This window comes from Aotus nancymaae, unplaced genomic scaffold, assembly GCF_030222135.1.
Source record: "Aotus nancymaae isolate 86718 unplaced genomic scaffold, 86718_ANA_hifiasm-v0.15.2.pri h1tg000057l, whole genome shotgun sequence".
NCBI classification, from domain to species: domain Eukaryota; kingdom Metazoa; phylum Chordata; class Mammalia; order Primates; family Aotidae; genus Aotus; species Aotus nancymaae.
This window is the reverse complement of record NW_026988471.1, coordinates 48,864,935-48,878,129: the sequence shown is the minus strand read 5'-3', so window position 1 is coordinate 48,878,129 and position 13,195 is coordinate 48,864,935. Positions and strand designations below refer to the sequence as shown.

The 13,195-nt window shown below is 33.0% G+C and overlaps 1 protein-coding gene across 28 annotated transcripts in view; it reads left to right on the top strand.

Moving 5' to 3' along the window:
• NRXN1 (neurexin 1) overlaps window positions 1-13,195 on the top strand; it is a 1,142,110-nt gene that overhangs the window by 1,000,016 nt on the left and 128,899 nt on the right. For 16 of the 28 annotated variants that reach the window (XM_064364080.1, XM_021675796.2, XM_021675811.2 and 13 more), the window contains 2 exons: window positions 1,664-1,753; window positions 3,118-3,437. The exons of 2 other annotated variants lie outside the window; for them this stretch is intronic. In XM_064364080.1, coding sequence (XP_064220150.1) covers window positions 1,664-1,753; window positions 3,118-3,437 — 410 coding nt within the window. The remainder of the gene's footprint in view (window positions 1-1,663; window positions 1,754-3,117; window positions 3,438-13,195) is intronic. 10 more of the 28 variants (XM_021675805.2, XM_021675804.2, XM_064364083.1 and 7 more) reach the window with 1 other exon arrangement.

The following is a 13,195-nucleotide window of genomic DNA, read 5'->3' as shown; positions in this document are numbered from 1 at the left end:
CTAAAGTAATTAGTTTTACATTTTAAAAAAATTTCCAAATATATATACATGCAAACACACAAAAGAGAACACAAGTTGTGTACACTTTTAAAAAACGAAGACAGGATTAGAATTTTCTATCATTAGTGTCCTTTTTAAAAAATTATTAGTTAAACAAAGCTATATTCCCATATTATAAAATATTATTTTACAATGTTTTAATGATCACTTAATACAGAGAAATACACATTAATGTTTTCATTAAACTTTATATTTGCTTTGACTTTGATATTTACATTTTAAATTAAATATTAATGTGTGAAATATTTTCATCCATATAGACATTCAAATGACAAATTGATGAGGTCTGAAATATAGTTCTTTTCTATCTCTCCAAAAGTGTGTAATCAGCATTATGCTGGGTTTATTGTGGTAAGTATAATATATCATAAGAGTAGCAAAAGAAAGCATTTATGAATTATTCTAAATCAGAGGAATAAAATGTAAATCTATTCATCTTCTCTAACAAAATGCTCCACTCTTTATATATAGGTAGTACTACCATTCAACATTTCTTTCACCTCTAAGTCCTCATCTGAGCTAATGCTAAAAGGTCTTAGCTCAAATTTCCATGTTAGTTAATTCTAATGGAATAGAAAATCTCATCTTGCATTATACACAACTGAGCACCGAGATGGCATCTCAGATTCTTCCTAAGTGCTTTACAGATCAAGAAAACACTCATCTATTTGCAAGCAATATTCAAGGTCAATTTAAACAGTGTTTCTAGGAGATAATTTTTTATTCAAAGAAGCAGGGCTCTCACTTAGTTTAGATCTATGAATAGGGGCCACTGTTTGTGGCTTATATTTCTTCCTTAAGCTGTCATGCTTTTAAAGAATAACTTAATAAAAAGCAGATACTTGACTATATAAAAACATACATACAGTTATTTTTCAAATGTTACTTGCTTCAACATGTTAAGCTTTAAATGAAACTCAAGGACATTCAAATAAAGTCACTTTTGTCAAAGCCTTTTCCTGTAATAACATATCTGGATGATGCAAGATGTATTCTCTTGTGATTTCCAAGTGATTGATAAACCAATTTATGTGAGATACACAAGAATTATTTGGACTTTGTTGTTTTCTTAAATGAAGTGAATAAGAATTTCTGTTTTCTGACTAGAAAATAAAGTATGCTAGGCCTATTTTAGATGCTTCATTGTGCCAAAGATGGTATTAAGTTTGGTGATCATAAATTATTAATCTCGAATAAGAGGTTGAATGTATTTTGAAAACTTAAACCTGTTTCACCTGAACATGTTTAACTAGTTAATAAGAAACATCAAAAAGACAAAACCCTGAGGTCAATGGTCATTTTTTGTAAAGCTATTATATGCTGTTTAAATTGGTTGTTCGGGTCTGTCTATAACATAAGTTTAATAACCTAGCTCAAATGCAGATTTCTAATTTTCAATTAACATAGGAATAATTTTGTTTGCTAAAATAAAATAAATGAATGAATGACAAGTCTGAAACATGAAATGTTCTAGGTAGAACTTTTTAAAATTCCAAATTTCAAAAAATCATGTGGCAACTGTATAGCTCAAGCTTTAAGTATTAACTTTTAACCTTTGACCTTACAGATTTTAACCAATGAAATGTCTCTTTAAACTTTAAAGGAAACAATGATAACGAGCGCCTGGCGATTGCTAGACAGCGAATTCCATATCGACTTGGTCGAGTAGTTGATGAATGGCTACTCGACAAAGGTAAAAAACATTGATTAAAACTTCAAATAAAAAAATAATTTGAACATAACCAAGTAGTACTTCATTGTAACACTAATAAACATAAAAAATAAATTTTCCGTAAAACTAAATTAAAAACAAATTTAAAACAGTAAAATGTAGATAGTAATATTTGCATACCTTGTATAATAATTTCTATACATTTTTAGACGTACCAGCTGTTTAATAATCTTACCCAGTTAACTTAAGGTTAAAGGGACTGTTAAATATAATCCACTAACTCAATCTATGAGGGTACTCACAGCCAAGCATTAACCCAAAATGATAAATCATTCATAGATTATATTACATGTTCCAGCCTCTAAATTATTAACTAAAATATATGTAGTTCTGATATCTTTATTATGGTCCTGAAAAAAAAAAAACTCTTTGTTTAAACTCTAGGAATCTTAAATAGTGGGCAATATGAATTGCCAGTCATAATGAAGTCCCTTTAACGTTTGCAACCTTCTAAGAGGATTTGGGAACAAGCCCTAATTAAAACTGAACTTAAAGTTGTGTGCATGCTTTTATGAGCAGAGAACACTCTGCTAAAACTGGATACTCAATTTGATGATAATGGTACTGTTGTTAAGGATTGCTGTTTGATGGAAATGTGCCATAATTTCTCCATCGGTTTGTGTATCATTCCTGAAGCCGCTTTTCACATCTGAAGCTATTTTTTTTTTTTCATTTTGTTTTGTTTTGATAGACTTGCTGAAAGCCAATCAGAAAAATATTTTTGGAATTTTTTTGTCTCTGACATGCTCAGTGTAAACCATGCATTTCTTTTCAGTGTGATTGCCGGAAAAATAGAATAATCCAAATAACAATGAATGATGCCTTCAAAAAATAAACAATACTAAAGAATAGCATGTAGATATATGTGGACATTATGTGAATTATGAAATTTTTACCATAAAATTTAAATTAGATTTCAGCTACTATGTATTAGTTTCTGTCAGTGGTAATTTCAGAATGACAAATACTTGAAATGTTATCTTACATTTTTTTAAATTTAACAATTTAGACTTAAGAGACCAACAATATAAGATCTTGACATAAAAGGGAAAGAGATCCACTAAAAACTGATTTGTAATACGTATCTTTGATTGGTCTTTTAGCAAAAGCACTACATTTACAATAAGTTGAGAATTTACAAGTATTTGCCAATAATTATGCATTTCATGGACACCTCATTTATAAGCAATGAATTATGAGCCAATTGCCTCTCTTATAGTTTATTGCTCTCATTATTCACCCCATGAAAGATGTGTTTTATCATCCTTTGTAGATATAGAGTTCACAATCAACATTTTTGCATGTATGTAATATTATTTTTACAGGGCGTCAGCTCACAATCTTCAATAGTCAAGCAACCATAATAATTGGCGGGAAAGAGCAGGGCCAGCCCTTCCAGGGCCAGCTCTCTGGGCTTTACTACAATGGCTTGAAAGTTCTGAATATGGCAGCTGAAAACGATGCCAACATCGCCATAGTGGGAAATGTGAGACTGGTTGGTGAAGTGCCTTCCTCTATGACAACTGAGTCGACAGCCACTGCCATGCAGTCAGAGATGTCCACATCAATTATGGAGACTACCACGACCCTGGCTACTAGCACAGCCAGAAGAGGAAAGCCCCCAACAAAAGAACCCATTAGCCAGGTGAGCCTGTGGATTTCATTCCTTCATTTTCGTCCTATGTTATTTATGATAGTGGGCTTTTCTGCAGATGTGTCTTCTCTAAAATGGAACACTTTTCTGATCTCAGGCATTACAGTTTTTTTTGAGACTGGCTTAACATAATGCATTCTGTTTGAATATGAAATGTGTATATGTTTTTCACTAGAGGTTTGTGGACTTTTTTATAAAAGATTATGTTTTGGTTTGTTAGATGCTAACTGATAGTCTTGATTCAATAACCCTCCTCTAGCCCAAGCTGAGTGGATTGTCTTCTAATTACATAGGATTTTCACTTTTTAGTTTAAATGAAGAAGTTAATGAAATATTTGAAAAAACTTGTCTGTTTAAGCTCAGCACTTCAAAATAAAATGAAAGCAAATTTAAGCTTGGAAAAGATATTTAAATAGTACAATACTTCTATTGTATTTTGAAGTTTAAAAATTTTGAATTGATTCTTGGTGAGTGATGAGAACACAAACCCAAAATATGGGGTAAGATATTTTGTGTATGTGATTAATTGCCCTCACCTAGAATTAACTTTAATTAGCTTATTGTTCAATCTTGTCTCTAAAATTTTTGAAGAATACAATTTTTAAATGTGGCATTTGCACAACTTGGAAGTAAGTTAATTCAATCAAGATGTAATTATTGATTGCCTACTACATTTCAGGCACTGGTTTGGATATCGGTGTTCCATCACTGAAGAGCACAGGAAAAAAATTTAAAAACCTTCTTCCAAATGCTGTTAGATGCTGTTCAAATGCCATTAAATGCTATTAGATTCCTACTGGTATTTATAGTCTTGGTACATATCCAGTTGTTAATTTTTTCAGAATTGTGTATTTTCCTTGGTCCAAGATTGATTGTTTCATTTTGTTCTGTTTTACTATCTTAGTAAGTGAGTATATTCAGTGGTGCCATTTAAAGCTTTTTCAAACACACAATTCCTACTTTTCTAGAAAAGTACATTCTGAAGAACCAAGAATGACAATTATTTTTAAACTTGCTTTGACTTCTTGTGTTTGAAACAGACCTGCATCCGATTTGGAAGGAAATAATAGAAGGCAAATGTTGTTTGTATCAGCACCGTAAATATGAGTTAACATGTATTTCCCAGAAAAAGAAGAAAATAGATTCTGATTTTTACTTTGAGTGGGAAAGGGTGAGAGAAACAGAATAGAGAAATGTCCTAGGAGAAGAGGGATGTCCAAAAAATACAAATTCTGTAAATTCTTAACTGTAGTATTGGATATATAGCACCTACATGTGCATTTATTTTCTTTTTTCTCTTTTCCTTTCCTATCTGCATTTGGCTGCAAAGTAAAAAGGGATGTCTTATAGGATGTTCACAAATATATATTTATTGATCACTTTCTACATGTGTCAGATACTTTTCTAGGGCATGAGGATATATTGGTAACAGTAAACAAAAACCCCTGCCCTCATGGAATATACATTTTAGTAGGAATATTTGCCTGGAGTGTGATCCTTTTGTTGATTTTCTCTCTCGTTAGGATTTACAAGGTTGCCAATAACATCATAGCACTTAGTTCCTTGGATAAAGACTTGTGACTTTGCACAGATATATGCTTCCCCAATAGCTCCATTTAACATTCTTTGCTAATATTTCATTAATGATTTGTTATTGTTGTTATAGATTTATGGTTCACTTAATGAGAAGCAACTTATTAAAGTGAATCTGATAGAGGAAAAATGAAACTCAAGTACATTGATATACTTTTCTTTATCTAAATTAACTCACAAGCGGACATTCAGAGTTAAGAATACTTGTATGAATATAATTTGAAATAGTTATTTTTCTTAGTCATCTTGTTTTATCATTAATGAAATTATAGTTGCCATGGTTCCTCTATAAACCATAGGTGCCACAAAATAAGAAAAAAATTAGCAGCACTGGTTTTATGTGTTTTGTCAGTTAGTAACATATATTAAGAAATATTATTTTTAAGTAAAAATAGCTATTTTATTTGAAAGCTAAATAACTAGAAATGCAGAAATAAAGATGTATGCATTTTATAGTATTAATTAATACAAAAGGTAAACAGTTAACTGCTCATTAATTGCCAATGAAAAGAGCCTCTTTTTTTTAAAGCTATTACATGTTTAAAGACAGTAGCAGTTTATAGAAGTAAATGATCTAATCAATTAGTGAATAGTCGGTTCATTTGAGGAGATATTGACTTAAATAAAAGATTATTAGGTTCATTTATAAATAGATATTTAAAATTTTTAGTTTTTTTTAACAAACCAATGACAGCAATTAAATAATTTGAATTAATATATTACAAGTATTCAATTATAGCAATAGTATTTTCAAGTTGGGCTAATAGTTATTAACATTTTCTTAAGTAGTGATATATATATATATATATATATATATATATATGTTTGAAGACAGGTAATAATGCATATATATATGAGGAAAAAACATTAGGGAAGAAAGCAATTTATTTATATTTGAGTAACAGAGTAATTTGTTGAAAATTTTCCATAACTCATAATTGACTTTTCAATTATCCTTTCAATACAGAGAGACTACCAATACATATAACATTTAAAGTACTTCCTTGTTAGACTTGGTCGAATTCTAGGAAGTTTAAATGTGAGATAAATTTCTAATGTTAATTTCAAAATTGTAACCTTTGACCTATTTTTACAGGTTGAATAAGCATCTTCCTTTAAATTTTGTCCATACTGGCCATATCTGCCTGCTTTTATCAGCTCTCTTACTAAATTACATATCAGAAAGGGTCATTTCATTTTTCAACAGCCACACTGGACTGTTTTCTCAATCAAAGTGTATTTTTCTCAGTGATAACATTGAGCCACTTAAGGTACAGTGGCAATGTACCTTGGGATGATTGCATGTTTTAAAACTATGGAAACAGATTTTTGCTCAGGCAGAATTAAATTGGATTCATTTCAAATAGATGAGATGAGGTTTGTTCAGCCATCCTGCAGGGATAGTGATAGGGGAGAAGTGTATTTCAGTTTTCACAGACTCAGAGAATAAAGGAGTATTCATCAAAATTACCTCCATAAAGTCCTGTTAATATTCCTACTTTAAAGTAAATACCCTTTAAAAAGTTTTTTAAAAAGGAAATTTTTATTTGAATGATAATCAATTTAGCCTGATGTTTACTTTAGAAAAATATGATTTATATCAAGAATAGGGACATTTACCAAAACTTCTGATCAAATGGTTCCTTTTCAATGTGAAGATAACAATATTGATAGTAACTTTTTATGTGGATTACATAAATATATAAAATTCATTTTACTTGGAATATGTAATTTTAAAATGTTTCCATAAGGCCCCCTCATTTTATGGAACTTTCCAGAAGGCTAATCTCAGAAAGCAAATATTTGCAAAAATTATTGATGGTATAAAATTTGTTGAGATTCTGAGAGCTTCTTGGGGTGGGGCAGGAGTATCATCAAAGTGTTTTGGCTGCTGAATGTTTCCCCTCTTCCAGTTAAACTTGCAATGTCTTATGAGATGAGTAACTGTAAGCCAACATGAAGAGGACATTTTCTTCCTTTGCCTGTCCACATAGAATAGAAAATTGAGCAGTGCAGTTTCTGTTAAGATTAAGCTTCTGACATTGCTTCTGGAATGTTCTTTATAGCACATTTTATGATCTTTTTGTTCTTTCCTTCGAGAATATTTTACAAGCTGCATATATACTGTAGAGACTAGGAATCCTTAGTAGCGTATTTTACTTAGAGAGATTGTAGTATAATGGAAAGAGCATAGTAAACTAGGAGACCGGTTTCCACTTTTAACACAACCACCTACCTCGTTCTGTGATGTGGACAACGTGGGTCACATCATTGTACTTTGGCCTCGCTGCCTCTGTAAACTAAGTAGGTTGAACTAGGAATCTCTTGAGTTGTACTCAGCTCTAAAATTTTTCTTTGATTCTAGTGATGATGTTCTTAATTAGATCTTCTCATAATTATTTATCAAAACATAGATTTCACCTCTGTCTTCCATCATGTGGTCATGCAGCCCAGTCAGCCTGGATAGTACCTGTGCATACCTAATATTCAATGTAATTATTAATAGTATATTTTTGACTCCCAAAAGTATCCCATTTGGTCTATAAATTATATTGTACACTACTTTTACTTTTACAGCATATCTAAAATTGGCCTTCGCTAGAAAATCATACTTCATAAGAATAATAAGTATTACGTCCTATTCTTTGAATTCAGAGCAAAATTTGATTCTGATATCCTTGCCTGGTTTTTAGAATCCATAACCTTTTTCATTTTTTTTTTTCATCTTGTTTCAAAAATCTTGAGAAAAGAGAGAGTATAAAGTTTTGGGAGATTCTGGTGTTTGACTGGAGGGATTATAGTTTGCAACTCTTGGGAAGAAATTAAATTATATAGTGAGACAGAATCAGTATACATGAGTGAAAAATGTATTGGAGCAGTTCCAGGGTATCAGTTAGGCACTTTTTTTCAGGGTGGAGTTAGCAAACCTACTCAAGGAAAGGAACTATTGAGAATTCAAGAAATATTATTGGTAGATTGTCAGAGATGTGCATTTCACATATGAGACATCCCATTAAAGTCAGTGGCATTTGATTCCCAGTTGGGTTTTCTGTAAAGAACCCAATTAATGTTCACACAAGAAAAGAATATTTGAATATATTGGACACTTCTGTTGCTTGCTTGGAGGCTTTGGAGGTACTCTTGAAAAATGAGTATTATTTATTTCAAAAATGTAAGCAGAGTTCACACGTATTTCCTTGAAAGATATTTAGAGCTAACAAAATACATTTGGCAACTTCAAAGAACACATTTTTATTAAAGATCTTAATTAACCTTAGCTATGGTTTCACCATTAAAAAATAATAGCATTACTTACAATTATGCATGTTTCTGATAACCATTGTGCATATAAAAAATATTGGTGACATGAATAATTAATTTATTTTCCCTAGTCCAATCATTCTTCTGAATTCACTTAAATTAATGTACCTTTTTACAGCAAATTTTTGTGCACATTTGAAAGAAAAACACTTCAGTGTAGATTTTAAAATATATACAAAGGCATGTTCTCCTGAACTTAATGGTGCCTGGTGAGAAGAGTGTAATTTATTGTAATTTTAAATGTGCGTAAGCAAGTTATTCAGAATGTGTTTTTCTCCTCTCATTACTGGCAAGAAAAAGTGCTACAGTAATGCATTTTAAAGGTTTTGTTTGTTTAGTTCTGTGTGGTGCATTTTCTTTGAGGTCGGGAAGTTTTACTAGGTGACAAAATGCTCTCTTGGTAGATGCAAGCTTGGTTTTGAGACGTGTTCTCACAAAACTAGTCCTAGATAAATATATTCATCTATCCATTCATTCATTCACTAAACCGAGTTTGATGAGCACTTACTGTATCTCAGGTACATTTGTAGTATCTTTCTAGTCCATAGATATACAGCATTGAACAAAATTAGACTTTTCTGCACAAAACGTATGTTCTAGTTAGAGAAGATGAACAATAAACAAGAAAACAGCATGGGATGTCAAAGGCTACAGGAAAGAAAGCAGAGGAAAGAAGAGGGGGATGCCTGTGTATGGAGGGGAACCATGAAATGGAAATCTCTTTTGAATAGGTGTGCATAAAGTGTTAGAGATGTAGGTCTCAATTACACAAAACTTTGGTATATTAACATTCAGGCATTTTCTCTGAACCAGCACGATTGCACCCTGTCTGGATAGTCGCACTGGCAGCATTAGCTTTGTCAGGAAGCCAGAAGCCAGATAAAAGAACAAAGGCAACACCAAGATATACTTTACCTGACTGTAACCTCTAGAAGGACTTGACCTCTGTGGTCCTCTGGCTTCTAAGTATCTTGCTAACTAAATCAGAAGTATAATCATATCCTGCAGAATATATATTTCCATCTCTTCCTGAAGAAGAGATGGAAACTCAAAAAGTACAGCTTGGTAGTATTATTCCTCTTCTGCAAAGTAGACAATTGAGGCATAGAAAAGCTAACTTACCCAAAGCTATGCTGACCACTTTTTTTCAGGATACTTTGACATGATCTGGTCTTCTGCCCTTCTGTATTGCCTTTATTCAGAATCTCATCACTTCCTGCCTTCTCATAGTCTTAACCACCTCCATTGTGATCTCCACCCAGGTGTCAGACTACCCTTTCAAAAATGCAAATACGATTATATCATTCCCTTCCTTAATATATCCATAAACAATTTTATTTCTATGTGATAGACTGAGAAGTTTAGGCTTCAGAAATGTGAACAATTTGTCCAAGGTCACACAGTAAGTGTTTGAACCATGAGTTAAATTTAGTTCTGTATCATGTATTACTCCCTCTAATTGTATCTATTTAGGCATTGCCTATAAATATGGTTCCATGCTGGATACCTAACACTGTCAGATTATGAGGCCCTGTGTTCTGGGAGTCTAAGTTCTGAAAGCTTGCATGGGAGGTTGGGGCACTATGCATAGTCGTCAAGGGCATTGACTCCAGAAGCCAAAATGCTCACCTAAACCTCAGCCTTGCATTTAGCATATACTACCTATGAGTTACTTAGCCTTTCACTACCTTACTTTCCCACCTCATAGATTTATTGTGAGGATTATATGAGTCAAAGGTATAAGAACCATGTGAAATTATGGCTACTTCACCAATTTTTTACTATTAAAAATAGAAATTTAACATGTTCATCCTAGAATATAAAGAAATTTTAAAAGTACCTGACATGACATAAGTGAGCACCGTACAACTGAAAGTCATGTCTAAGAAGCATTCCTTAGGTACATGTTGTAAATTAAAGCATCTTTCTTACCTTTAAAGTTATTTTCTCTGCCCTTGAAGAATAGCTGTGAATTTATGTTTCTATACCAGCACATCAATTGTGTGGCATCTACCAAGCTGAATTCTCTGTTGAACGAGGCAGCACCTGTCCCTTAAGGGATGTAAGTATGGGAAGTGAGGGGCAGTGGAGGGCAGGTAATGACACAGAGGGAGAGTTATCATGAGGCCCATGAGCACTACACACACTGCAATGCTGGGACAGTCCTGGACAACGAAGAGCTATCTGGGGATCCCCCTAACTTGCATGGTTTTATGCAACCTCCCCTCCTCCCTCAACAACTTGAAATTATTGTTGACTGAGCACTTGAGAAATTTCTTGTATCTATTTCCCAGTTGTTCACAGACAGAAGCTAATTTCATGGTGTGGTACTGAATCTTGCAAATAGGATTTCTGTATCTGTCCTTGATAACATATTTTGATTAAGGAGCTTAAGAATTCATTATATACTCATTTTTCAACTTGAGAATGAAAAACATCAAGTACTTCCAGCTGTGAGTTAGACGAGATTGGGCTTATGATTTTTGATATATCTTTTGATATATTCTTTATCAGCATGGGAAATATTGAATGAAGTCTTTGTAGCTAATTGATACATGACAGTGATTTCAGTGGGAATTTTCTTAGGACTGGTGAAATTGGCACTTCCTCTAAAATGTCCAGTCTCATTTGTAGAACAAAGGAATATCTTTTTATTAAATAACTAGTTCATGTCTAAGTAGCAAAAATATAACCTAATTTAATTGTCTTAGTTTTTAACCAGCACTACAAATTATTTGTTCTATAATACTTTGTGAACTTCTGATTTTCAAATATATACCTATATTTTTATTACACCTGTTGATTTATTCATCTCTTACATGTAATAATCATTTTCTGTGAGGAGAAGGAGGAAGCAAAAGCATCTGAAGCATTAAGAAATATAATTGTGTGTATACGAGTGTCCGTGTGTGTTAACAATACTTACTTTTTTCCTTCACGATATATGTAAACGTTAAGCTTGCTCAATAAACTCAGTCAATATTAATTTTAAATCTCTATGTTAATTTCTTACATGTTTTATCATCTAGAGCCTATATTAGATTTTTTTTTTAATCTGTTGACATCACTGAAAAGTTCTCTAGCAATAAAAATGTATTAACACCATAAGGCTGGAACCTCAAGAGAAGGCTCAGCTAATTTATCTGCCTTCATTCAGCATTTACCAAACAACTTTCACTACATTCTTGTTATCACCATTCTCTTTATATAAAATCTCAAGCAGACAAATAGCACTTGTGTTAACCAATGGTTTATCTAGTAAGCATTCTAAATGATATTTAACAAAACAAAATAGGCAGGGTGTATATGTGTGTATTTTTTTTACCATGCTGTATGTTGCCTGTAAATCCACAATATTTTTATTTAAAATTACAAATTTGTAAACATCTTCTGTGCAACTAATAAATGTAGCACACTTTGCTAGGTATTATGCTGTTCTTGATAAAATACCTAGCAATTCAGGATTTTTTTAAAGAACCATTTCTCAAACCTTAGATTATTACTGTATCCATACATAAATTATAGAATGCCCTACATCAACAATAGCAGAAATTTTGTATATGACAAATTTGGAGTGTATTATTAACAGCATCACTAACACAATTGAATATGAGACAAACTTAAAGGAGAAAAGATATTTGTCTTTTTTTAATAATAAGCATATTGGAGAAACATACTATTTCACGTCTTAAGTGTTGGCAATGTGCTAGACACTACCCTGACTCTGAAATTACCCACATTCTCTTTTTGGTGTCTTTAAAATCTAAGTTGTGGCTGGGCGCGGTGGCTCACACCTGTAATCCCAGCACTTTGGGAGGCTGAGGTGGGCAGATCACAAGGTCAAGAGATAGAGATCTGGCCAACATGGTAAAACCCTGTCTCTGCTAAAAAATACAAAATTAGCTGGGTGTGGTGGCACACGCCTGTAGTCCCAGCTACTAGGGAGGCTGAGGCAGGAGAATTGCTTGAACCCAAGAGGCGGAGATTGCAGTGAGCCAAGATTGCGCCACTGTACTCCGGCCTGGCGCCTGGTGACAGAGCAAGACTCTGTCTCAAAAAAAAAAAAAAAAAATCTAAGTTGTATTTGCGGAAAGCTTCTTCTGAAATAGACATTACCATCAAATCTGTAGACTTAATAGAGTAGTTGGTGGCTCTGTCCCCTTTAGCTCCCTTCTAGGACTTTTTGACTTCACCAGGATGTGTAGAGTATTCTAGAGCCAAAAGGGGGAAGCTAAATTATCTTCATCTTTACATGGAACAAATTCTATGCTAGTGAGAAAACTCCAAGACCGTTACAATTCTGAACGCCAATGTTTAACTGTGACATAGAGTAAATTGTGAAACAATAATAATGAGAACTTTAAAATCATCTTTGTCTTGACACATTCTTTGAGAGTATGAAACAGATTTCCATAAATAAAGCTCATGGCATAGCATCTGGCACATAGCAGGTGCTCATTTGTTCTTCCTTAGCATCCTCATCCCCACTGTGCCATCTCCTGTCTTTCTTCTCTTCTTCCTCCCCCTTTTTTTCATTCTTCCTTCCATATGCTAGTCCTTATTCTAGACACTACAGATTCACACATGATGACCCAAATTTCAAATAAGAGAAATGGTTCTCCCTTTGGCCCACATTATGTCAGGACAGAGTAACAAATATATTCAACTATACATTCCCCAAAATATTGGAGAGTGAACCAAGTGAGAAGTCTCTATGTGTTGGGCCATGCTATGCTAGCTGCTATAAGATCCTCCTAAAATATAGGCCAACATGAAAAATTCAGCAGTAAAAATGTACCTTTGGAACACACCTGAGAGAAACTGATTTTTATATT